The sequence below is a fragment of the Malaclemys terrapin genome, chromosome 18, assembly GCF_027887155.1.
Source record: "Malaclemys terrapin pileata isolate rMalTer1 chromosome 18, rMalTer1.hap1, whole genome shotgun sequence".
Lineage (NCBI taxonomy): Eukaryota > Metazoa > Chordata > Testudines > Emydidae > Malaclemys > Malaclemys terrapin.
Genome location: NC_071522.1, coordinates 24,740,225 through 24,765,894, shown reverse-complemented (window position 1 = coordinate 24,765,894; position 25,670 = coordinate 24,740,225). Strand labels below are relative to the sequence as shown.

The 25,670-nt window shown below is 55.0% G+C and overlaps 1 protein-coding gene across 2 annotated transcripts in view; it reads right to left on the bottom strand.

The window, feature by feature from the left end:
• SEPTIN4 (septin 4) overlaps window positions 1–696 on the bottom strand; it is a 63,497-nt gene extending 62,801 nt beyond the window's left edge. For both annotated transcript variants that reach the window (XM_054008583.1, XM_054008585.1), the window contains exon 1: window positions 629–696. In XM_054008583.1, the coding sequence (XP_053864558.1) occupies window positions 629–631 (3 nt within the window). In that variant the 5' untranslated portion in view covers window positions 632–696. The remainder of the gene's footprint in view (window positions 1–628) is intronic.
• Between the last annotated feature and the right edge of the window lie 24,974 nt (window positions 697–25,670).

The window sequence follows — 25,670 nt, the reverse complement described above, 5'->3', positions numbered from 1 at the left end:
GAGGACAGACGTGTGTGTGCCATGAGCCTAGCAGGGACGGGAGTCAGTGTGAAAGGTGGCACTGACCTCGGGGTGTGAGTCCCATCCCTGTACTCAGCACGTCTCTCTCCCTGCTCTCTGGGCTGGGCCCAGCTACAGCGTCCATTGCATGGGGCTAGCGCTGATCTGTCCCTGCGTGTTCCTCCGGCCCAGGGTCCCAGCAGGTGGCTGGAGGGGTGGGGGGCTCTGACCTGCACACCGCTGCGGCGGGAGTCCTGACAGGTGAGAAGCTGCCCGCGGCTGCCAGCGGGCCGGGATAGAGCAAGGACCTTGGCCCCTTGTTCTGCTTCGCCTCCAGCTTCTGCGAGCCCAGCCCGGCGCCGGGCGGACCCACACTCACTGGCCGCGCCCCCGCCCGGCTCTAGCCAGGGGACCCCAGCCGGCACTCTCCGCCTCCGAGCAAGCCCGGCCAAGCGGCCCCAGCGCTCCCCGGCCGGGATGGAGCCCGCTGCCGCAGCGCATCCCCACCTGAGCGGTGCCAGGGCAGCGAGCAGCGCCTGGCTCCCGCAAAGGGCACGGGGCGGGTGTGACTGCAGGTAGGACCCCCAGCGCCCTGCCCCGCGCCCCCCGGCCGAGAACCCAGGCTCACCATGGCGCAGCTCCGGCGGCTCCCGGGACCGCGCACAGGCTGCTCCGGCAGGCTAGGAGCGCAGCGCAGGGGAGGGGGGGCACCTTGGCGTTGCTGGCTGCAGTCAGTGGGTCACGTGGCGGGGGGGGGGGGGCGCGCAGCCGGCCCGCAATCGCACCGCCCGGCCCGGCTCTCGCCTTGCGGAGGCGCGGAGGGAGGGGGCGAGCTGCACGGGCGGAGCTGGTCACCCGCACGGCGCGCCCCTACCTGCCTCCTTCCGAGGGCCCCTGGCTCCCCGGCGTCCTGCCCAGAGGTCCGGGGACACGCCAGACTCTGCCCCCGCTTCGGGGGCTCCGGGCGGCGGCGGGAGCCGCTCCTTGGTCGTCCGCACAGGAGGAGCCATCTCTCGTCTGAGCCTCCAGCGGGGTTTTTCAAAAGCAGCAGTTGGCGTGTGGGCGCCTAACCCCCAATGCCAATCAGTGCTGCGCTCGCTCCTGAAACTGGCCTTAGCCCCCACGTCAGGCCGGGCTTGGGAATGTTACCCCGTCTATCAGCCCCCGCCTCCAGCGCCCGCCCGGATTGCTCCAGAGCACCAGTTACTGGGCAGCGCTATGGCGGGGGGTGGGAGGCCATCACAGGGCCCGTTTTGGCCATACGCATGAAAAGGGCCGAGGTGAGATTTTGGAGACAGTCCTCCTGAGCACTTGGGAAATCTCCCAATTAACAATTGTTTAGCAGAGCCCTAAATGTACCCGGCACATTGCAAACCGGGGAGAGCTTCCCGTGGAAGAGAAACCAGCCAAGAGGATGCAGGACAAAGGTTGCTGAGTCAGGTCTCATCTTGGGGTTCCTTAATGTCCCTATTCCACCACAAGAGAGGTCTACTACCCTCAGGTTCTGGGCTCTCTGACCGCACCCTCTGAGTCCAGCCCAAGGCAGCGGCTTTCCCAAAGATCCCTCCGACCACCGGGCTTGGCAGTCCCTGCTTGGGGAAAGAGGTGGTCAGGCCGTCTCCACACAGGATGATGAAATCATTGTTGGAATGCACTAGCCTAGGTAACATGCTCTGCTTTCATGGGTGTTGCCATATATTGCAGAGGAAGGGTGGTCCAGTGGTTAGCACACTAGACCCAGGTCCAATTCCCTGCTCTGCCACAAACATCCTGTGTGACCTTGGGCTAGGTACTTAGTCTATCTGTGCCTCAGTTTCACATCTGTACAATGGGGATCATCCTATGTGGAGATGGCCTGACCTCTTCTTTCCCCAAGCAGTGACTGCCAAGCCCGGTGGTCGGAGGGATCACCCTTTATGGTGCATGATTTCTTGGCTGGATGCAACCAGGTCAGTTCTGGCCCAGCTGAATCATCCAGCCAGATTTCCATGATACAGGGTCAGGCAAAGTGCATGAGCCTGTCACGTCGTCTTCCTGAAATGACCCCAGGCCAGACCAAGATAACCAGTTGTGCTCATCTTAGCCTTTTCTCCCCATGCCATTCCTGACAGATATGAGTGCCCCATCCAGATCCTCAGCAACACTGCTCCGCTTCCTAGGCCACAGTGCTGGTGTGCTCTGGCTCTGAGCTGTGGTGTGGGACTGGAGACTTGGCATTTGGACATTCCCTTCCTGGGCATTGCCCCCTGCGGGTTACTGCTGTGCAGATGGCAGATGGGACACAAAATGGCAGCAGAGACAGGAATGATGGTGGCTGTCACTTGCTCCCAGTCTGACTCACTGAAGCGGGGGCGTTTTTACATTCCTGTGCCAGGGAAGTGGTAGAAGCACAAGCGTCATATCTGCCAAGATGTGTCCAGCAGAACCACTCCTGGAGTGGCCGTTCTGGGAAAGCCTGTGCTCAGTCAGAGAGTCGAGTGTTTCTAACACTCAGGAAGTTTCTGTCCACTCCACCAACAATCAGTTGCCTCTGGACTGATTTCGCCAAGGTAGCAGAGCCAGAATGTGAGGAGACAAAACATACCGCCATCTCTGGTCGAGTTTAATGCAGTTTCATCAATGGAGGAACCGGAGATGCTGGGAGAGTGACAGAATCCAGCCCAGAGCTTCTGGGCGCCTTGCGGGTGGGGATTGTTAATACCTCCCTTCAGGAAGGTGCTCCAGGATGCAGTGCTGGAGCTTTGCTGAGAAAGCTGCCTCTTCTCTAGTTGGAACTTTCGGGTGTTGGGGAGGAGTAGGCCATATCTATGTCCACAAAAACCAGTATGCATCCGAAGAAGTGGGCTGTAGTCCACGAAAGCTTATGCTCTAATAAATTTGTTAGTCTCTAAGGTGCCACAAGTACTCCTGTTCTTTTTGCGGATACAGACTAACATGGCTGATACTCTGAAACACAAAAACCAGTGTTTCTCCACCTTTTTGATACGAGGGACCAGCTTGCTGCCTTCCTAAACTGTGTCAGGGAGATCCCAGGGACCGGCGCCGGGCCATGGACCAGTCATTGAGAAACACTGCGCTAGCCCACAGTGTAATGTAGCCCTTCTGTTCCTCGGTTTCTCCATCCGTAAAAAGAGGACAATGCTATTTGCCACAAGTGAAAGGTGAAGCTAACCGCATGGTAGAGGAGTGGATGAAGAATGGGCTTGTTCTGGTAATGGCTTGAAATGAGGCGAAGGAGTGAAGCTGTGGAACACCCTTTCAGGAGGAGCAGTGGAGACAAAAAACCTAACTGCCTTCAAGCCTGAGCTTGGTAAGTTTATGGAGGGGATGGTATGATAGGACTGCCTACAATGGCATGTTGCCCATTGGCGACTGTCAGTAGCAAATATCCCCATTGGCCAGCGATGTGATGCTAGCTAGGGAGAGCTCTGAGTTACTAGATAATTCTTTTCCAGGTATCCTCCTTTTGGGTCTTGCCCACATGCTCAGGGGCTAACTGATTACTGTATTTGGGGTTCAGGAAGGAATTTTCCCCCAGGTCAGATTGGCAGAGACCCTGGGGATTTTTCACCTTCCTCTGCAGCGTGGGCATGGGTCACTTGCAGATTTAAATTAGTGTCAATGGTGGATTCTCTGTAACTTGAAGTCTTTAAACCGTGATTTGAGGACTTCAGTAACACAGCCAGAGGTTCAGGGTCTATCACAGGAGTGGCCGGGTGAGGTTCTGTGGCTCGCAATGTGCAGAAGGTCAGACGAGATGATCACGATGGTCCCTCCTGGCCTTAAAGTCTAGTGTGTGTGACTGAGACTGGCTGAGTGGCCTTGGACAAAGCACGTAGCCTCTGTGAACTTCAGTTTCCCCTCTGTAAAATGGGGATAATGATATTTCTCTACTTCCTAGCATTTGCCAAGTGCTAGCTATGTGCCCAGTGGTCTCAGGGCCAGGGCAGAGAGTTCTGACTTCCATGCTCGCTCCTCTAGCCCGTGTGGCTAGTTCAGGGCATTATTCTGTCTTTCTTTGCAACCATCCACACAGACCAAATATTGTGCATCCCATTTGTGATAAATGAAGGGGGGGAGGGATAGCTCCCTTTTATGGACACCCAGCCAACCAGTTAGCTGCAAAATCCTTCTTGGTGATTGTTCTCTGCTTGCTTTACCTGTAAAGGGTTAAAAAGTCCCCCAGGTAAAGAAAAGGAAGTGGGCACCTGACCAAAAGAGCCAATGGGAAGGTAGAACTTTTTAAAATTGGGAAAGAAACTTTCCCTTTGTCTGTTGTTCTCTCTGGGCTACAGGGGCACGGAGCAGCAATGCTATAAGCAGGAATGCTGTGTAAGGTTTGAACCAGGTATGAAAAATTATCTTCTATACCTAGAAGGAATCATTGGGACAGGGAATGTTTAGATAGACACAATCAGGTTTATTTCTTTATTTTGGCCCGTGGATCTCCTTTGTGCTAACCCCAGATACTTTTGTTTGCTTGTAACCTTTAAGCTGAACCCCCCAAGAAAGCTAGTTTGGGTGTTTAATTTTTGGAATTGCTCTTTTAAAATCTAGCAAAAGCCTAAGTTCCCGATGTATTTTCTTCCTTTTTGTTTTTAATAAAATTTACCTTTTTTAAGAACAGGATTGGATTTTTGGTGTCCTAAGAGGTTTGTGCACATGTTGTTTAATTAACTGGTGGTAACAGCTAATTTCCTTTGTTTTCTTTCTCAGCTCTTCCCTGGAGTGGGGTGAAAGGGCTTGAGGGTACCCCACACGGAGGAATTCCCAAGTGCTCCTTCCTGGGTCCAAGGTTTTTTTTTTTCCTTTGGGTGGTGGCAGCATTTACCAAGCCAAGGTCAGAGAAAAGCTGTAACCTTGGGAGTTTAATATAAGCCTGGAGTGGCCAGTATTAATTTTTAGAATCCTTGCGGGCCCCCACCTTCTGCACTCGGAGTGCCAGAGTGGGGATTCAGCCTTGACACCATTTGATCAGAAAATAGAAACATTTAAGAAAATGGCTGTAGTTCAGGGGCACTTATACTCACTGGAAACAGGCAGATTTGCTTGGCGAGAACGTTTGCATTGACGTTTGCCCAGCTCCTGCCCCAGCTGAGGCTACAGCATGGGCAGGACCTCCTCGTCTGCAGTGTTGAAGTCTGAGATCTCTGTATGCCCCGCTGGTCACAGCGCCCCTCTAGGGTGAGGGATAAACTCCATTCCACTCTCTGTGCTGCCAGCCCCACCCTGCTGGGCCCCGGGGACAATCGTATTCTTGAACTCAAGGCTCTGCCTGTATCCTTCCAGCGGGAGTTCTCAAGACACAGAGAAGCTCACTGACAAAGTGTGATGAGATGAAGCTAGTCCCTGGCCTGGATCTCATGCACGCACACAGGCTGCAGAGGCAGAGCTCACACATACGCAGGTTCTGGGGTTAGGAGAGGCTGGGAGAGGGAGGAGACTATAGATGTCTAAATCTCTAATCCCCCCCCGAGTGCTTTCTTCCAAGACTCGGCATTACTGAGGATTACCCTCATAAACTCTTCAGGAGATCATCTGCATCTCCGTGTGCCCTTCAGGGGCCAGCAACGCTGCAGTGCTGGATTAACGTTCACACGCCCCTTGGGAGGAGAGGGAAATCTGCTCCTGGACATTAGTGAGATGAGCCTAGCAGCCTCGGCTCAGTGAGGGACAGATATGGGGCCACAAATTCACATACAAAAGCATCAAGCAACCAACAATAAGCCAACCGGCCGGGGCCCTGTGTAAAGTGCAAGGTCTGAGGCAGGTCATGGCTGGATGCAGCTGCTCGGGGTAAGAGAGGGAGCTGCTGCATTGCCTTTAAATAAGGCATTAAAATCCTAAGGGCATCAAAGGCACAGTGTAGGAGGGTGAGACAGAAGGGAGGGAAATGCTTCCAACCAGGAGTCTGTTTCTGCAGCCATTCTGCCCTGGTCTATGAAAGAAGCTAAGCAGGACTGAGCCGGGCCCATGTGGGATTGGAGACTTGCTGGGTGAACTTCTCCCCTGAGTTGGAAACAAGTGATGCTCAATGGAGTGTTAGGGGTGCCGTGCTGCTGCAGGGACCAACTTTCTTCGGAGACTGCTTCTAATTATGAAAGATCCCCAAGAGGCAGGCGCTGACTCTATCGTCCGGTCAAATTCCAATTGGAGTAATTACATCCTGACTAATCCCCGCAGGTTCCCATGCTGCCCTGCAGCCTTTTGCGGTTAAACAGCAGCTGTATTTCACCCCAGAGGTGGCTGCACTTTAGTGGTGGATGTGGTCATTCCCATGTTTAAAGGTATTTTAGGATAAAAGGAAAAATATGTTATGAAAGATCCTCAAATGCAGGCATCAGGCAGACGCTGATGGGCACCTGCACTGCTTGGGACGCTTGGAGCATTCGAGCGCTCAGGAAGGCTACAAGCTAATTCTGGGCATTGCAGGGGGAGATGGGCTGGGAACTTGCAATCACACTGAATGGTTCCCTTGGGCAAGGAAAGAGCCTTCTCCCCTAGGCCCCCAGCCAGAACTGTTCTGGGGGAAGGACTTCCTGCTGGTGAGCCCTCCCCTGAGAGCCCCACCAGAACCCCAAATTGGTTTCCTTCGGTCACAGCTTCCAGGGAATGTAGCCTGTCTGTTTGTTTCCTGGAGGAGGGTAGCTCAGCGAGACTGTCCAAGTCAGGCAGAGTGCAGCACGGTTCCCAGCACCTCCCTGGGGCTCTGTGAGAAGACGGGACTGCTGACGCTAGAGAGTGCTGGCCTGGGCCTCGGGGGACTACAGGAATGTGCTTTCCTTTGGCCAGGCCCATTGCAGAGGAACAGATTTTTGTGCCTGCTCTCTCAGCCCCAGGATGGTGGGGCCCTGGGACGCACCGCCCCACATGCAGAAGGTGTGGGCAGAGGTGCCCAGTTGGCCCCCCAGAAGGGGGCTTGTGCCTGCTGGGGTGTAGTGCATGGGACCTGACTGATCAGTTTAGCCTTCCTAGTAGAGGCAGAAGTGGAGCTGAGCGGGTTGCTCCAATGGCTGGGGGAAGCCCCAGTGCCCTGAACCATTAGGCAGATGCTGCTATATCCAGCTGGCATTTCCTCGGCAGAGTCCCTTCCTAGCAAATGAGAACCAGAGAGTGCTGCCTGCCACTCCGAGCCCAGTGCAGGCACTGGGCATGCTCTGTGGGCTCTCCCGAGGCGAGGGACATTGGTGGTGGCAGGATGCAGAGAGAGATGGGCAGAGACTGACATTTTTAGCAGACTTGCTGATGAAGGGACCTTCCCTTCTCCAGCCGGGGTGCAGTGACCAAGCTCCCCTGTGCCTGGGCCTGGCCCATGGCAAAGGGGTTAGTGAGGACACAGCAGGGAGAATTCTCATGCCGTGTCTTGGGAAGTGGAGCGTCAGCCAGCAGCTAACGGGCTAGAGAGCTATAATTATCTTTGGAGGCTGAGTTATTTTGGGAAGAGGCCATGCTGCTGCCAAGGCTTTTATTCTCCAAACCAAAACAAGACGGAAAGAACCCAACCCGGAATGTCCTATCCAGAGTGCAAGGACCGATTAACCCAGCGCCTGCCTGTGCGCAGCAGGGTCCTGCACAGATTGCTGCATTCCAGGCGGCCATTGTCTTGCTCTAATGCCCAGAGCAGACTAGCTCACTGGCTCTGCCACCGGAGATCGTGGCACACCAAGGTCTGGACAACTCAAACACTGGTCACGCTGCCCGGGGTCACAGCATGTTCTGCAGCACCACATCTGATGCTAAGCGCCTCCTCGTGCCCACGCCCACCAGCGGGGAGCCACCAACGCTCTCCTGTGGTTTACAAGTTGTAAATGTTTCCATGTGGACACAGGACGTGTTTAAAACACCAAACACATCTGTTTTCTTAACCCACAGGGTCCTAGCAAATCGCCAAGGCCAAGATAGTCAAAAGTGCTCACTGTGAGCGTTAGACCATGAGAACCAACGTGTCTGAGAGGAAGTCACAGGGGCGAGGTGCACAGAGGAGGAAAGGTTTCCTCCAGGGGAGCCCGGACTTCCAGGCCAGTGGCAGCTGGGCCAGGTTGGCCCTTGGTCGAGACTGCAGTTTCACTGCACCTTGCCGGTGCTTCCTCCTCCATCCTGTTCCCCATGTGCTCTGCCTTTCTGCCATGTGCTCCTTTCCACATGCCAACCCCACCACGCCGGCTCCTCCCAGAGGACGTTCCTAGGTAGCAGGTCTGAGGTTTATCGGAGAGTTTATTTGCAGATTGGAGCCGTAATGGTCTGTCTGTTAATGTCCACTCCAAACACACTCAGCAATGACTTGATGGACAAGCTGTGGGTTTGTATTCAGAGCTCTCCAGTGCACGGGACTTTGTGAAATGTTCCGTGCAGGAGCTAATGCAGGCTGCCTGTTCCCCAGCCATGGCAGAGCGACAAAGCCCACCAAATGCCTGGGCAAAGGGCATTGGACATTCCTGCCAGCCAGGAAGCCAGGCACTTTAGTCCCACCTCTACTGACGGCTGGTTCTATTTCTGTGCACCTCAGATCCCAGCCTTCCAAGTCAGTCACAGCAATCACCATTTTACAAAGAAGTGAATGGAGACTTGGCTCAAAGTCACTGCAGGCAGAACTGAGAAGCGAAGCCAGGTCACTGATACGGCCACTCTAGGCTCAGGTGCTCATGTGCACTGCCTTATAGTAGCTTGCAGGGCCGGCTCCAGGCACCCAAGCACATGCTTGGGGCGGCACCTGGTAAGGGGCGGCGGGGGGGAGCGCGGCGCGGCATTCCGCGGGGGGGGCGGGCTCTCGGGGCCCGGCGGGGGGGCGGCGCTCCGGGGGTGGGGTTCCGGTGGTGCTCGGCGGGCTCCGGCGGCGCAGAGCTCGGCGGGGGTGGGGGGTTCCGGCGCTCAGCGGGGGGGCGGTGCGGGAGGGCGGTGCTCTGGGGGGGGGGGTTCCGGTGGCGCTCGGCGGGGGGGTGGCGCGGGGAGGGGCAGTGCTCTGGGGGGGGTTCCGGCGGCGCTCGGCGGGGGGGTGGCGTGGGGAGGGGCAGTGCTCTGGGGGGGGTTCTGGCGGCGCTCGGCGGGGGGCGGCGTGGCGCTCGGCGTGGGGCCTTGGGGGGCGGCGCTTTTTTTTGCTGCTTGGGGCAGCAAAAAAGCTAGAGCCGGCCCTGATAGCTTGGCAGTGCCAGATTTATGTGCTTCAGCTAGACTACATCTAACCACTCTACACCACTCCCCACCCAGACCTGAGGATGGAATCCAGGATTCTACTGCTGTCTTGTGTAACCCACTGGAAAGGGGTGTGTCACATCCCTCACTAGTGGCTGGTCCATACAGGGAAGAACAATTTCTCCTGGAGATCCAGTGTTGAGATCTGTGGTGGGGATGTGAACGTTCAGGGTCTAACACCTGATGAGCCGTGTGCACAGTTCCTTACATGGCTGCATGGGATAACATTTGTTTTCCAGTTTCCTTGGGTTTTTAAAGTGGTTTATTTAATCCACACCTTGAGAAGAGTCCCTGAGAATCAGGTTTGATAAGCCACGCCCCTCTATTCCTTATGGTGTGACAGGCTACAGGTGTTCCACAGCCAGTCCCATGGCATGTGCTGGCAGTGCTGATGTCACACATGGGTGGCTGCGAGATCTGCTTGCTTTATCCTCGCTGAGCACCACCTGGGGGGGGCACTATTTTTGGAGATTTCAGTTATTAGAGGCTGTAGTTTTGGTGTCTCTCTTTTCTGCAAGTTCTGAGTGATCAGAGGAACGTTACCATCATCCAAGTGAAGCCATGGGGTTAAAGAAGGGTTCCCAGCCCTCTCCCTGATAAAGAGCCTTCCTAAGTCAGTTGCTGTAAGGAAAGGGGCCAAGTCCTGGCATGAGGGCAAGATGGGTAATGAACTGGGGCTGCATATATAGAGACACCCAGGCCATTTCAGGGGTTGAATCCGGGCCTTTCGGGGTGGGCGGAAGAAATCACACTAGTATTTGTACAAAACAGCAGGCTCTTGCCTTGCCTGGAGCCCGTCGCTCCACGCACCCCTTCCCAATCTGGGGAATTCCACACACTCCCTAGACAAACCTCCACCTGAGCATCTGAAGTTCACAGGAATCCAGTTACACCTCGGGAGCCATTTTATCATTTCTAGGCTAGCCCCAGCACCAGAAGCCTGAGCCACGTGCCCTCCCCACCCCTCCAGTTCCGTATGTCCAGTGCTCACCCGTCCCGCCCCACGTGAGCAGGCCAAGCCTCACCCCAGCGCTGCCCCGCCCTCAGAAGAGTTTACATAATTAATGGGACGTTCAGCTGCCTTACTGCCCAGGGCACCAGCACTGAAGTGGAGCTACTAGGGCTGCAGTCCAGACAGCAGGTCCGAACCGCTCAAGGACACGGCCTGGGTGGGGCTGCAGCCTAGACGGAAACATGGTCACTGCTCTGGCCATGCTGCCACACTCCTTTGTAGCACAAGCTACAGAGAAAGGGCCTCATCCCCAGGAGAGATGAGCTCCCTGAGCTCTGTCTCTCGGGGGGCCCCACATCCACCCAGCTTTGGGGCTCAGGAAACCTCCATGTCTGGGAGGACCCAGAGCACTTAATGGTTGAGGGAACCAGTGTCAACTACAGCAACTGCAAGTCCCTGTCTGGCTGGGCTGGCTTCTTGGGTAATAAGAGAGGCAGCTATGTGGTGTGGGGGGCTAGGCACAGGCTGCCCTGGCTGCCCGAGCCCGAGCTCACTGGCCTTTGGGGCTCAGAGCAGGTGTTCACCCTGATCTTTGCCTGAAGAGAGCTGGCTAGAAAGGCAGTTGGTTTTGTTTGAGATAAGAGCTGGGAGTTCAGGGGCAGCTGCATGTTTCTGGCTCTCCCTGCTCCGATGGAGACGTTAATTTGCCATCTTTGGCTGGAAGTGCACCCAGGGCTGTGCATGTGGAGCATGCTCTACCAGAGAGAACCAAGAGCGGAGGAAGAGGGCTGTCCCAGAGAGCCCTCAGAGTCAGGGCGGTGGAAATGTATGGGCAGGCAGGCAGGCTGTTGGGGATGGCAGGCATGGGCACTAGAGGAGGAGGGCCCCACGCAGTGTGAGCAGAGAAGAGGCCAGTGCTGGATGGACTGAGGGAGTGGGAAGGGGAGTAGAGAAAGGCTTAGCAAATTTACAAAGGGTTTTAAACAATGGATGTGCCGCGGCAAGGCGAGCGGAGATGAAGGCCTGGCAGAGAATTTTAGTCCAGGTGGTGCTGGGGTGATGGCAGCACTGGCAGTGCGGTGGCACAGGGGACTGGCAAATACGGGACCCTCCGAGATGCAGCCTATGGAATGTTCAGCAATAACTGGATGGAAAAGACCTTAATTAGGTCCCATCGAGTCCGTTTTCCAGCTGGTGTCAGACAAAGCAGAACCAGGCCCAGAGCCACAAGTTTACTGGCAACGCTCGGCAGAGAGGAATGAGGAGGGGTCATGAGGATGGCAGGACAGACGGCATGCCTGGGAGTGTGTGACAGCGTGATAGTGATAGTAGATAGTAGAGAGTGCGCCCTGCATTACACCCTAGAGTGCATGACAGTGTGCCTTATAGTGTGTGACAGCGCCCCATGTAGCACGCCCTGTAGTGTGACAGCAGTCCACCCTGTAGTGCATGACAGTGCAGCCTGTAGTGTGTGACAGTGGTCCCTGTACCGCGCCCTGCAGTGTGTGACAGAGTGCCCTGCAGTGCGCCCTGCAGTGTGTGACAGCGTGCCCTGTAGCACACCCTGTAGTGTGCTTGTAGAGTGTAACAGCGCACCCTGTAGTGTGACAGCACGCCCTGCAGTGCGTGACAGCGTGCCCTGTAGAGCACCCTGTAGTGTGCCTGTAGAGAATGGCAGCGCACCCTATAGTGTGACGGCATGCCCTGCAGTGTGTGACAGTATGCTCTGTAGTGTGACAGCGTGCCCTGCAGTGTGTGACAGCGTGCCCTGTAGTGTGCCTGTAGAGAATGGCAGCGCACCCTGTAGTGTGACAGCACACCCTGCAGTGTGCCCTTCAGTGTGTGACAGCATGCCCTGTAGCACATCTTGTAGTGTGACAGCACACCCTGCAGTGTGTGACAGTGCCCCATGTAGCATGCCCTGTAGTGTGACAGCAGTCCACCCTGTAGTTCATGACAGTGCGCCCTGTAGTGTGTGACAGTGTTTCCTGTACCGCGCCCTAAAGTATGTGACAGCACTCCCTACAGTGCGTCCTGTAGTGTATGACAGCATGCCCTGTACTGTGACAGCAAGCCCTGTAACATGACAGCACGCCCTACAGTGCGCCCTGCAGAGTGACAGCACGCCCTGCAGTGTGTGACAGCGTGCCCTGTAGTGTGACAGCATGCCCTACAGTGCACCCTGCAGTGTGACAGCGTGCCCTGTAGTGTGACAGCATGCCCTGCAGTGCTTCCTACAGTGTGTGACAGTGCACCCTGTGGTATGACAGCACGCCCTGCAGTGTGTGACAGCATGCCCTGTAGCGCACCCTGTAGTGTGACAGCATGCCCTGCAGTGTCTAACAGTGCCCCATGTAGCACACCCTGTAGTGTGACACCAGTCTACCCTGCAGTGCACCCTGCAGTGTGTAACAGCGCACCCTGCAGTGTGTGACAGCATGCCCTGTAGTGTGACAGCACGCCCTGCAGTGTGTGACAGTGTGCCCTGTAATGTGACAGCACACCCTACAGTGCGCCCTGCAGTGTGACAGCGTGCCCTGTAGTGTGACAGCATGCCCTGTAGTGTGTGACAGCACGCCCTGCAGTGTGTGACAGTGTGCCCTGTAATGTGACAGCACGCTCTACAGTGCGCCCTGCAGTGTGACAGCGTGCCCTGTAGTGTGACAGCATGCCCTGCAGTGCTTCCTACAGTGTGTGACAGTGCACCCTGTGGTATGACAGCACACCCTGCAGAGTGTGACAGCGCGCCCTGTAGTGTGATAGCACGCCCTGCAGCGCCCTGCAGTGTGAGACAGCGCATCCTGTAGTATGACATCACGCCCTGCAGTGTGTGACAGCGTGCCCTGTTGTGCACCCTGTAGTGTTCCTGTAGAGTATGACAGCACACCCTGTAGTGTGACAGCGCACCCTGCAAAGGGGAAGCAGATCTACGATTAAAGGTGGAAATACGATGAAGGTAGCCAGATTGTGACAGTCACTAGAGCTTCAGTCACGTTCACTAACTCATTCTAAGTGTGCTGACAGCCGGGGTTCGTATGAAGGCCTCACAGCAAAGCCTGTGCTTAAACTCCCCGAATTCCCCCTGGACCCCTCGCTCCCAGAATCTGTTCCCTGCAGAATTAGCTAGCTCTCACTGTCTGTGTTTTTGCTGAGCCAGGGTGAGAGTGTGCGTGTTTGTGTTTCTCTGCACATGTGATACCAGACACAGCTGGGTTCTCCCCTCACTTTCTACAGGGGGAGTGCTGGTGAAACATGCCAGCTGGCAGCCTTAGCATCTAAGCTCTCTATGCAAAGGCTCCTCCATGCTGCCCCACCAGCCTGCCCCAATCCTGAACTAGAGCTCCACATCCAATGAGATGAGAGAACTGTGACCCATTAACTCCTGTCTCTCCTGAGACCGATGACGGGGGTCAACTACTACCAATGGTCATGGTCCATTCTGAGATTTGGGCACCTGTTCTATCCCCAGTTCTCCAGGCAGTTGTTAGTGACAGGAGGGCATGAAGCCCTGTTGCAAATTATATCCAACTCCAAGGATGACAGCTTTGCAAACTGTATCGATACGCTCCTTTAAAATCCTCTGTGTAACAAAATCGTGTCCCAGCATTGGCCCACAGGGCAGATCTTAGAAAGAGCAAATAATTAAAAAGCTAATTAGTGGATAGTTTTGTGAATAACAATGAGGAGCCAAGGGGCACCATTATTCGTTATTCCTGAGCATTTAGACAACCCCAGGGATTACATAAACGCTTGTGAATGCTGGAACTGTCACAGATTTTCGCACACATCGTTCGTAGGGAAATCCACCAGAAAGTGCACTGTTCGGTGTTCTCCTGTTGAAAATGTTTTGTTCATCCAAACAGGGAGCAGAAACAAACCAAGTGTCTGAGGTGACCAACCACACAACACAAACAGCAAGCACCCATTGGGCTGGAAATTATCTGCCCAAACTATTTGGCAAATCTTGCAGAATGGCAAACCTGCCCGAGGCTCAGCCTCAGAACACAAAGGCTGTGCTGTGTTTGTTCTGACCACTTTCCAGAGTGACTGACCAGCCCGAGCCGCTGATGTTCCCGCTCACCATTAGACCTGGAACCACTCTCACTGCCCAGGGGCTTTGGGGCAGCAGCAGATCACATTCCCACACTGTGTGGAAGGCCTCACGCTGCCAGACATTGGGCTCCCCTCCCTGTCTTGGCCACATGCAGCAGTGTCCTCTCGTTCCCATGCAATCCCAGCCCAGCAATGCCAGGCCTGGCTGCCAGGTTGTGTAACCCCCGCCATGCACATCACACAACACACCCTCCTGGGCAGCTGCTCTCCCCCACAGAAGCCCCTCACCTTATGCAGTCCTTCCAGTCCCTAGGAGCAACCCCCTGTTTAGCTGCACCTGTGCAAGGCACACACCCGACTGACACCTGCTGTAGCCAGCCAGCATCTGGTCTATTGGCACTCAACAGTGGCATCTGCTGAGCCAATGCATTGTTACACAGATGCCTACATAGCCCAGAGCACAGAACCCTTCACTGCCCAGGGCAGCCCTTCAGAGGAGACTCCCCGCTGTTGTCAGGGTGACTCAGAGCCTGCCCACCTCTCTCTAACCTAGGGCAGGAAACAGGCTGCCAATGTAGGGTTTCCAGCGCGTAACAAGCCCTGAAAGCCAGCGAGTTGTGTGCACCTTTGAGCTTGGGCAGAAAAGATTCATCCCGCTCTCGTTCCCAGAGCCTTGGCAGGGGCCCTGTGCTGTTCATGCCCCCCATTGTGGGGGATCCAGGGCAGAGATGGTAAGTTTCCCTTCCTCAGTCAGAGGTGAATTCAGTGAAGCCCAGAAGGTGCCCAGACCCCAGGGTACATCTTCCAGGTGCCCAGGCCAGCGAGCATACGTGGCAGCGTTGGCAAAGCAGGGCACTCGCTCTGAGTGTGACAGGGCAGTTTGCTTGTGCTGGAGAGGTTGGGGCCAAGCCAACCCGGATTACGGAATGAGCCCACCAGGCCATTGCCCACAAAGAGCAGAAGGTGGCTGCCGTCAGGGAGGAAGCTCAGGAGACTGTAGTGAGGGAGGGAGGTTTCGGCAGGGAAGATCCTGAGCCCAGGGGAGATGCTCCGGCTAGGAAGGGCTGGGAGTAGCCTGCTAAGGCAAGAAGGACTAGGGTGACCAGATGTCCTGATTTTATAGGGACAGTCCAGATATTTGGAACTTTGGCATGTATAGGTGCCTATTACCCCCCATCCCTGTCCCGATTTTTTACACTTGCTGTCTGGTCACCCTAGGAAGGACACTGACCAGACCAGGGGAGCTTGGGCTGTACCAGGCTGGAGGGAAGATTTCTGTGTTCAGCTCTGAACTTTCATTTAATGTGTCAGACCCTAAAGAGGGCTGTCATGATGGGACTGGAAAAACCCTGTGTGGTGTTTATTTGCGGTGCCAAGAAGGGAAACTCAGGTGAGGGGCTGTGTGCAGGGCGGCTCAGAGGACAGCAGGGGGTGCTGTGAGGTGACAAAAGGGTATGCTGGAGGCCTGAACCATGGAGCTGACAGCAGCTGCCCAGATACCCTGCTCCTTGCCAGGGTGGGTAAATGGGAAGAGTACTGTCCAGGAGAGCTGAGAGGGCCCAGGAACCCACCTGCCCAGCTCTCGTCTCTCACCGGGGAGACCCTGGAGAAGTGGGGCCTGACCAGGCAAGGGGCTACAAGCAGGAGAGAAGTGCCATGCCAAGGGATCTCTTACCTCTTCATCTGGTGACATGGGAGTTTGGCAGAGGAGCCACGTGCAGGGAGGAGAGCGAGGATTTGGAAGCAGGTGGAGAACAAAGCAGGAGGGAAGGAGAGAGACGAATACAGGTTACTGCACCACTCAGCGACATGCACTCCAAAAACACCCAGGCAGCTGCTGACGGATCAAACAGACAGCCAAGGGAAAGCTGTGGGGAAGATGCTATCTGCGGTCACCCCGCATCCTACCCAGCAAGGCAGCCATCCTCCCTTGTCTGAAAGCTCAGCAGACCGGGGGTGTAATGCTGGGTTTAGACACCAGCCAAAATTCACCTGCTGGCTTTTGTAGTAGAAAATTCAGCTTCAGAAGCACCTGATCACACCCTCCATCCCTTGGCTGCAGAGGCCTCATAGATGGAGAAAGATGCCCCAGGGAAGAACCCCAAAAAGATCACAGGCCACAAAAGCTTAAAATCCATCTTTAATGCAGTCTGTGATTCAGGGTTTAGCCATGCATAAGCAAAACACTGTGTTTGTGTAAAGAGTCCTATGGCACCTTATAGACTAACAGACGTATTGGAGCATGAGCTTTCGTGGGCGAATACCCACTTCGTCAGATGCAGGTTCTACAAAAATAGCAACTTGGGATTCTGGTTGCAATTTCTTCGTGAGACGATAACGTGTGGGGCAAGGGAGCCTTAGAGAAAGGGAAACCAACAACCAGGGAGGGAGAGATCTCTGAGCGCTAACCATTAAAACAAAGCAACCCCTGAATCTAAGATTCTGTACGAAATGAGGTGAGACACCAACCTCTCAGCCACCACAGGATGTCAGTGTACATTTCATCGGTGAGATCTGCAATGGAGAGAGAGAGAGGGTGAACTGAATCCTGGATGTGGTGCCATGGAAAACCCTGCACTAATGTAAGCGGGGGAATGGTCCCGCTATTGTGGGGACCTATTCCTGGCTTCTGCACTACCCCGGTGAAGTGGGCTAGCGAAAGGATCTGAGTCTTCGCTCCCACTTCCTTTACCCAGAGGCCTCCCTGCCCTTGAGGACTCCCCTTCCACTCTCCTGTCTGGCAGAGTCCTCGTAAACCCCGACAAGGCTGGGCCAAGGATTCCTGGGGGGCTCGACCCCCAACCCTGCTGTGGTCACCCAGGACAGGGGATAGGGTGTCCCCACTCCGGGGTACTCTCTCTGCACTGGGCACCTCCCTGACCAACTGATCATTGCATACAATTTAAAGCAAATGCGAGTTGTTTAATTAACAATTTAAAAAAAGAATAAGGAAAAATGGGAAAGGTTAAAGGAAAACACATCACCCCGCTCTGTGGCCGGGAACATCACAACCAGTGTCTCTGGAGCGTCAGGGCAGATCACAGGCTGTTCCTTGTAGGTCCCAGGCTCCTTCTCAGGCCCTGGCCGTGCTGCAGAGACGCTGCGGGTTGGACACTTGCTCGGGCGGTGGCCACACGCTCTCAGGCTCTAGGTGGCAGGACCCTTTTTCCCAGCGTCGCCCCTGCCCTGACAGGGTTACAATCCCCCTCCAAGTCTGGCCTGCAAGGCCTCTTGGCTGAGGCGTCTCCCTGCACTGGGCCCACTGCCCAGGGTCCCCCTCCTCTCCCCAGCTGCTCACCGCACCCAGCTCCAGCCCCAGTCCCGGCTCCAGCCCCAGCCCCGGCTCCACTCGGCCTCAGCTCTGCTGCTGCTGCTAGGCTGACCAGACAGCAAGTGTGAAAAATCGGGACAGGGGTGGGGGGTAATAGGAGCCTATATAAGAAAAAGACCCAAAAATCAGGACTGTCCCTATAAAATCGGGACATCTGGTCACCCTAGCTGCTGCTGCTGCTCTGCCTCCAGCTCCCTGGGCTGCTTGTCTGCCCCCCCCCCCCCCCCCGGCTCTGATTGCTGCAGCTCCGCTCCGAGGACAGCTCTGCTCTCTCTGGGCCGTGCTCTGGCTTTGGGGCTGCAGCTCTGCTCCCAGCTCAGCTCGGCCCCTGCTCTCTCCTTAGCTCGGCCCCACTCTGTCTGACCCAAACCATTCCAGTTCACACGGAGGACGGGACCCCCCCTGGCCTCCTGACTCTCTGATTAGCTGCCTGCCCTGTCAATCAGGCTGATCTGGAGCATTGGCCTCTCCCCATTGTTCCTGGGGACTGTCAGTCTCAGGCCCCTGATTTCCCATCGACCCCTCCCCTTTTAGTGCTGGGAGCCGCCAACCAAAACACCCCCACTGAGTGTTAGTAAGTAGGGTTACCATATGTCCGTTTTTTCCCGGACATGTCCGGCTTTTCAGCAATCAAACCCCCGTCTGGGGGGAATTGCCAAAAAGCCGAACATGTCCGGGAAAATGCCGGCCGGGCACTTCCCCTCCCGCGGCGGCTCTGCTCCTCCCCTGACTCTTCAGCTCTGTTTAAGAGCCAAGCGCTACGGGCTTTGGGCAGCCCCCATGCCTCTGGACCCTGCGCCGCCAGAGCCCGGCAGGGGAAGTGCCCGGCCGGGGGCGCAGGGTCTGGAGGCACAGGGGCTGCCCGAAGCCCAAGCGCTACCAGCTTCACGGTTTGCCGAGCAGCCTCCAGACCCTGCGCCCCCGGCTGGGCGCTTCCCCTCCCGGGCTCCAGCTGCGCTGCGGAAGCGCCAGCCGGGGGTGCAGGGTCTGGGGGCTGCCCGGCAAACCGTGAAGCCGGTAGTGGCTCGGGCAGCCCTTTTCGCGTGGCTGGGAGTGGGAGGGAGGAGGGGGCGGAGTTAGGGCGGGGAAGGGGTGGGGTTGGGGCGGGACTAGGGGTGGGGAATGGGCGGGGCCAGGGCCCTATGGAGGGTCCTCTTTTTTTATTTGTCAAATATGGTAACCCTATTAGTAAGGGGATAACAGTCCCCTTACACTAACAAGAGTTCAGTGCTGTCCCAGAGCTCAGTGCAGGGCAAACACAAGCACACACAATCCCTGCTCCACATTCCCTCTCTTTCCTGCCCAGATTAACTGTGCTGCAGTGAGTGGCCAGGCTAAAGAATTGGTAAGGGCCCCCAAATCTCCCGCTCCTGGGTGCACTGGCTGCTGGATGATTTATCCCAAACTCGGCAAAGTTCCTGCCCTTCCCTTAGAGAATTTTTTCACTTGATCAGAGCTGGCTTCTGTCTGGGGGGGCCATCTCAGCAGCAGGTAACAACACATCCTCTTGTTATGTGAAGGGTCGGCAAGCTGTAAAGAAGCTGCCCCGAGCTGACCTCAGATAGATAGGCTGGCGACAGGGCTTTTGGAGTAGCTGCCATGTCACCTTCAGTAAGGGTAGTCTGGTGTTTGAACCACACCATATAGACCGATCCTATGGAGTTTAAAGAACATGAATGCCTTTCTGTAGATGCATTGAACCATCCTATACTCATGAACAGACTTGACGGCTGGAGAATTCTGCAGATTGGTTCCAAAATCTATGGCAATGATCACATTTTCTATTCAATGTAACATATTTAGAGTAATTTCTGTAAAGACCTGTCAAATATCTACCGCACCCTAACACTTTCTTCCCTGCTGACTGTGATAGGACTTTTCTGTAAGGGCGGTGGCTGGCTATGACTCACCCCCGTCCTGCTGATAACAATACCTTCCATTTATCTAGAATCTTTTACCTGCAGATCTCAAAGTGTTTTAAACACATTCATGAATTACACCTCGGAACAACCCCCATGGCACAGAGAGTTTAAGCAAGTTAGGAGGAGAAGCTATGCCTCCTGACTCCAGTCTCCTCTCCTCATCCACTGCTCACCACTGAAATGTGCTCCAGGATCTCAGCTTTGAAGCACATACACTTCATAGCCACATGTGGCTGTGTGCACCTTCCTGGCTGTCACGGAGTCCCTGGGCGATGCTCTGGAACTGCTCCCCACAAAGCCAGTCAGGACTTTGCAGAGCCATCTCTCCCTTGGAGCAGACTGTCTTCAGGGCAAGAAGCTCACACGGCTTCACCTCCTGGGTCTCTCCTGGGAGCATTCAGCATCTGCCCCTCCGTGCGCTTCCCACAGCGAGTCCGCCCAGGCGGAATCTTGGGGAAGCCAGAGGGTTCTGCACCCCCACTTCGCAGTCAGACGTGACTCTCAGCCAGCCAGTAAAACAGAGGTTTATTAGATGACAGGAACACGGTCTAAAACAGAGCTTGTAGGTACAGCGGCAAACGGGACCCCTTGGTCGGGTCCATTATGGGGTTCAGAGAGCCAGACACCCACGTCTGCCCTCACTCCTAGTTCCCAGGTAGCTCCAACTCTCAAACCCCCTCCAGCCCCTCCTTCTCTCGGCTTTGTCTCTTTCCTGGGCCAGGAGGTCACCTGATCTCTTTGTTCACCTTTAGCTATTTCCTTGCAGGGGGGGAAGGGGCCCTGGCCATTTGTTGCCAGGGAGACAGAGTATCAGTGATTTATGCACACTGGCCTTTCCCCACCACCTAGAGACTTAAGAAATGCATAGGGGAAACTGAGGCACCCACACAGTATTCAGAGGAAACATTAAGAACAGTCCCACTTCGTCACACTGGCGCCTGCCCATGTTGCTTCTAGCTCTCACAACCATGAAGAGAACCTCAAAAATGTGAATCAGGAACTGGTGCAGTAGTCACTGCCTCAGTACTGAGCTGAAGGAAACTCTCCGTTCTCTGTCAGCAGTATGGAGCCTGTGATACACCAGAGCAATTCTGAGTCTTTCAGTGGAGGGCAGAGGTGCATGCATAAAAACACACACATGCACACACGACAGCTCACTACTATATATTTTGAAGGACTGATAGAAACAGCCCCAGTAAAACAGCTAAGTAGGGTGGTAAAGTCTTTGGCAAACAGATGCTAAGAGAACACGGATAAAATCCAAATCTGACAAATCAATGAATGGTGGCTCCGAGATTAAGAATCAGTTTCCCCAAGCTTTATAAATCCAAGTTTCAGAGTAACAGCCGTGTTAGTCTGTATCCGCAAAAAGAAGAACAGGAGTACTTGTGGCACCTTAGAGACTAATGCTCTAATAAATTTGTTAGTCTCTAAGGTGCCACAAGTACTCCTGTTCTTCTTTTTATAAATCCAGGCACTCCTGGTCTACTGGCTGTCACTGGAGTCTTCAACAACAGCAGGGATCACTGTTATTCCCTGACTGCAAACACCCTCTCATTCCTGCCTTGGCAAGCCAACAGTTCCCAGACTAGGTAAGCACGGATTGGCCACAATCTTTATTAGCAAATCTTCGCTTTAGTTTTCAAACACCAGCTGGTCTAGTGGTGGGGATCTGCCATTCACACAGACCGAGAGATGTCAGCGTTGAGCAGAGCAGAATGAATGACATCAGCAACTCAGCCTCCTGATCTGGTGGTTCTCCTCCAGTGTTCACAGGTTGTTTGAATGACACACAGTGAAAGACGCTGCAGACTCTCTCATTACCCAACAGCTCTTTGATACTGTCCAGAGTAGGCAGGGCACTGCCAGGGTTGACGCTCTGAGCACAGTGCCATGTACAGAGGAGGAAGTGATGAACTGTGGGAATACTGGCACGGGCCAAAAGAACTGCTTTTTGGTTCTGTGAACAGCTACATAGCTGGGACTCAGGGACTACTTACCTAGGGACCAGTGCAAGCTGAAATGGGGAACACCGTAGTGGCAAGCACTTCTTACTGCACAGTCATAAATAGTGCTGGTCAGAAACAGAACATCCATTCCATTGAAGACTCCAGAACTATCTGGGGAAAACTGATTCTGAATCAGAACAAAAAACCCAAATGCTGAAATTTCCCAGGGAACAAAATTCAAAAAATTGTTGATTTGGAATCAAACCATTTGTTTCAGTAACATCTACTTGTGTTTCAACTTTTATATTGTGTTGAAATAATAATATATGCATTGTGTTATTAAACAAAAATACAATACACCATTAACATTAATATTTTAATATAATATGAAAGTTGAATTGAAACTATAAAGTTAAAATGAAACATTTTGACATTATCTAAACAAAATGATTTAGTTGAAATCAACACGTTCCCATCAAACATTTAAATTTCAACAAAACTGCTTTTTTCAAATTAGCTTTAGCCATGGATGGACAGACTATCAGGGCCAAGATGTAGGCAGTTGGGACTAGTGGTTGGAGATGGAGCCAGAGTTGGGTCTCTTTCCCAGGCCAGGAGGTCACCTGATCTCTGTTCTCCAACACCTTCAGTTGGCACCTTTGCAGGGGAGAGGACCAGGCCATCAGTTGCCAGGAGACAGGGTGTCAGCCATTCTCTGTGCAGACAGCATCACACTGGCCCTCTAAAGCTCTGCAACAATCACACACCCTTATCCCACCACCTAGATACTTAAGAAATGCATAGGGGAAACTGAGGCACCCACACAGTATTCAGAGAAAACATTATGAACTTTCCCACTTCGTCACATTTCTCCCCCCTTCGAGACCGAACTGAGCGAGGTCACTTTAGCCTGGGGAAGTTCGAACCAACCAACGTTCCCATGGATGCCCCAGCACCTCTCCCATTCCTTGGTGGGAGTTACACCAGGCCCTTCCAATTTCACACCCTCCCATAGGTCGGGTGTGCTTGATGGTGCTTGCAGGCTGCATGTGGGAAGGTTTATGCGGCCCGTGTCCTTTTGCCACCCCAATACCCTTGGGGTTTAAACTGGAATTGGGTCTTTTTCCAGCGCTCCAGTTTGGAGGGCTGTGATTCGGGCTCTTTTGGTTAAGAGCCCCCATCTTGACTTTGGCCATCCTCTGACCAGGTGTCTCTGTCACCCGCAGCTCGGCATCAGCCCCTTTCATTTGATGCCGCCACGTCGGAGGAGAGTGGTCAGAATACACAGTAAAGCGCCGCCCAAATAGATACGGCTGCAGCTTTTTAAGGTATGCCATGGCCAGGCATTTCTTCTCTAAAGCCACATAGTGCTGCTCCCGAGGCAGCAGCTTCTTGCTCAGGTACCCACTGGGGTGTCTCTCCCGCTTAGCGTCAGCACCGTGCTCAGCCCTGCATCTGAGGCGTCGGTGAACACTGCAAAAGGCTTGGCAAAGTCTGGGTTTACCAAATTTACCGGGCCCTGGATTAGAGCCTCCTTCAGTACACAGAGAGTCCTCTGGCACTGCTCGGTCCAGACCACCTTGTCTGGCTTACCCCTCTCACATAGCTCAGGGATGGAGGCAGCTAGGGATCTAACGTGGGGTACAAACCTCCGGTAGCACCCCGTCATCCCGATAAAGGCCTGGACTTATTTCTTGGTCTGGGAAACGGGCCAATCTCTGATCATCTCCACCTTGCACTTTTTGGCTTTTACCGTCAGTCCTGCCTCCTTGAGGCAGCCCAGCCCCCTCTTCACCTGGGACACGTGTTCCTCCCCCGTCTGGCTAAAGACACAGATATCATCAATGTATGCCAGGGCCACGTTCTCCATCCCCCTTAGTAACAGACCCACCCGGCGCTGGGAGGTGGCCGACGCCCCCTTGATATCGAAAGGCAGGACCAGGAACTCAAAGAGCCCCAAAGGAGTGGTGAAGGCAGATTTCAACCTGGCATCTGGGCCCACAGGCACCTGCCAGTCGCTCTTGGTGAGATCCGTAGTAGAGAGGTAATGAGCCCCCACCCCAACTTGTCTAGAATCTCACCAGGCCTAGGCATGGGGTAGGTATCAGATACGGTGATGGCATTACGCTTCCGATAGTCCCCACAGAACCAGATCAACCCGTCTTTCTTGGGGACCAGCCCCACAGGTGAGGCCCATGGGCTGTTGAACGGCTGGATCACCTCTAAAGCCAGCATGTCCTTGACCTCTCTTTCCAGGTTCTGGGCTGTTTTCACAGTGACTTTGAATAAGGGACACCTGATGGGAGGAACGGCTCCCATCTCAGGGAAGAGATCCACCAGGGGGTCTTCCCCCTTCTCCTCCCAATCGTCCCTTACCAGGTCCAGGGGTTCCCCTCACTCTCCTCCCATACAGCAGCTCAAAAGGGAAGAACTCTGGGGGTTCCTGGGGCACTTCCTTGTACCGCAGGTGGGGCAGGTACTTCTCCCAGTCCTGCGGATGCTGATTCATCAAAGTCCTCAGCATCATCCTCAGGGTCCCATAAAATCTCTCCACCAGCCCGTTGGACTGAGAGTGATATGCAGAGGCCCAGGTGAACCAGACCCCACATTTCTCCCACAAGCCCCGGAGCAGGGCTGACATGAAATTGGACACCTGGTCTGTAAGGACCTCGCTGGGGACCCCCTCTCTGCTGAAGATGGTCTGCTATGGTGTCTGCCTCGGCGGAGGACAGAGCCACCGCCTCTGGGTACCGGGTGGCGAAATCCATCACCACCAGGATGTATTTCTTCCCCAACTGGGTCGCCTTGCTGAGGGACCCCACTATGTCCACAGCCACCTTCTGGAAAGGTTCCTCTATGGTGGTCAGGGGTCTCAAGGGAGCTTCACTCTTATCCCGGGCCCTCCCCACCCTCTGGCAGGGGTCGCAGGACCTGCAGTTCTGCTGGACGGCGTCACAGACTCTGGGCCAGTAAAAGTTCTGCAGCAGCTGCTGCCTGGGACACTGGATCCCCTGGTGTCCCAAGAGAGGGACATCGTGGGCCAGGTACAATAGCCTGCGGCGATACTTCTGGGGCACCACCAGCTGCCTCCTGATTCCCCACAGTTCTACTTCCCCTTGGGGAGCCCATTCCCAGTACAGGAATCCCTTCTCCCACAGGACTCTGTCCCTGCAGCATTCCCCAAGGGGATTTGCAGAGCTGTGGCCAGCAAGTTCCCTCAGCTTCTCCAAGGAGGGATCCTTCCGCAGCTCGGTCTAGAATTCAGCTGCTGGGGAAGGGAGTGGGACCTGCTCCCTCTCGCTGGCTAGGCCTGGGGTCACAGTCCCGCTGAGCCCTGTCCCTGGTAGCCCCTTCCCTGCTGTGGAATCACTTCCCAGCAGCACGTCTGGACCAGGCAAACCTAGTTGGCAGCCCACCTGCCTTGCCTGTGAGTCCCCCCACTCAGCTGAGGTCTCAGCTCCCACCATGCCCAGCGCTGCCCTGGCTGTCCCAGTGGGGGCAGGCAGCAAAGCTCTCTGCTCTGGTCACAGCATCAGAGCCAGCGTGAGCCCTCGCCCCGGTGTGCAGGGGGGCGGGGAGCATCTCTCCCTCCCACTCAGCCCCAGGGGTCTGGTTACAGGTAGGCAGGTATCCTGATCCTAGCAGCTCCTCTCCCCTGCCAGCCAGGTCATTTGCATTGTCACTGACAATTTCAGTCTCAGACAATTGTTTCCCTGGATTCAAATTCAAATCCTCGGCCATTAATCCTGTCCCAAAGAGACACAGCCAACCCCCAACAGGACCTCACAGCCGATATCCTGGAGAACCCCAACTACCAGGGATCTGGGCCACAGGCAGGGCGAGGAGCTTCATCCTGGGGACCTTCACCCAGGTCTCACAGCTCCTCAGCATCTGGAGAGGCTGTACCACCTGGGGCCTCACAACAGTTCTCTCTGTCCCAAGAGCTCGCCACCCCAGGAATGTCTCCCCATTGACCACCACCTTCTGCTCCCACTGGGGGGTCAGAGGGGCCTGAGCCCAGGAGAGTCCACGCAGACATACAGATTGGGGCCAGGAGTTGAAGCCTGTCCACCACCCCACCCATCTGGCTCACGGCGTCTATGGCCTTGGGACCCAGCAAAGTAGCTAGATACCAGGGCTCTTCCGCAGAGTCCCCCTGGTTCAAATCGCCAGCCTGCTCGAAGGCTGTGCGGTGGGCATCCACCTTCTCCCGCTCCCCCCATTTACCAGGAGCAGCAATTTAGTATCGAGTTTCCCTGCGGAACTGGCAACCC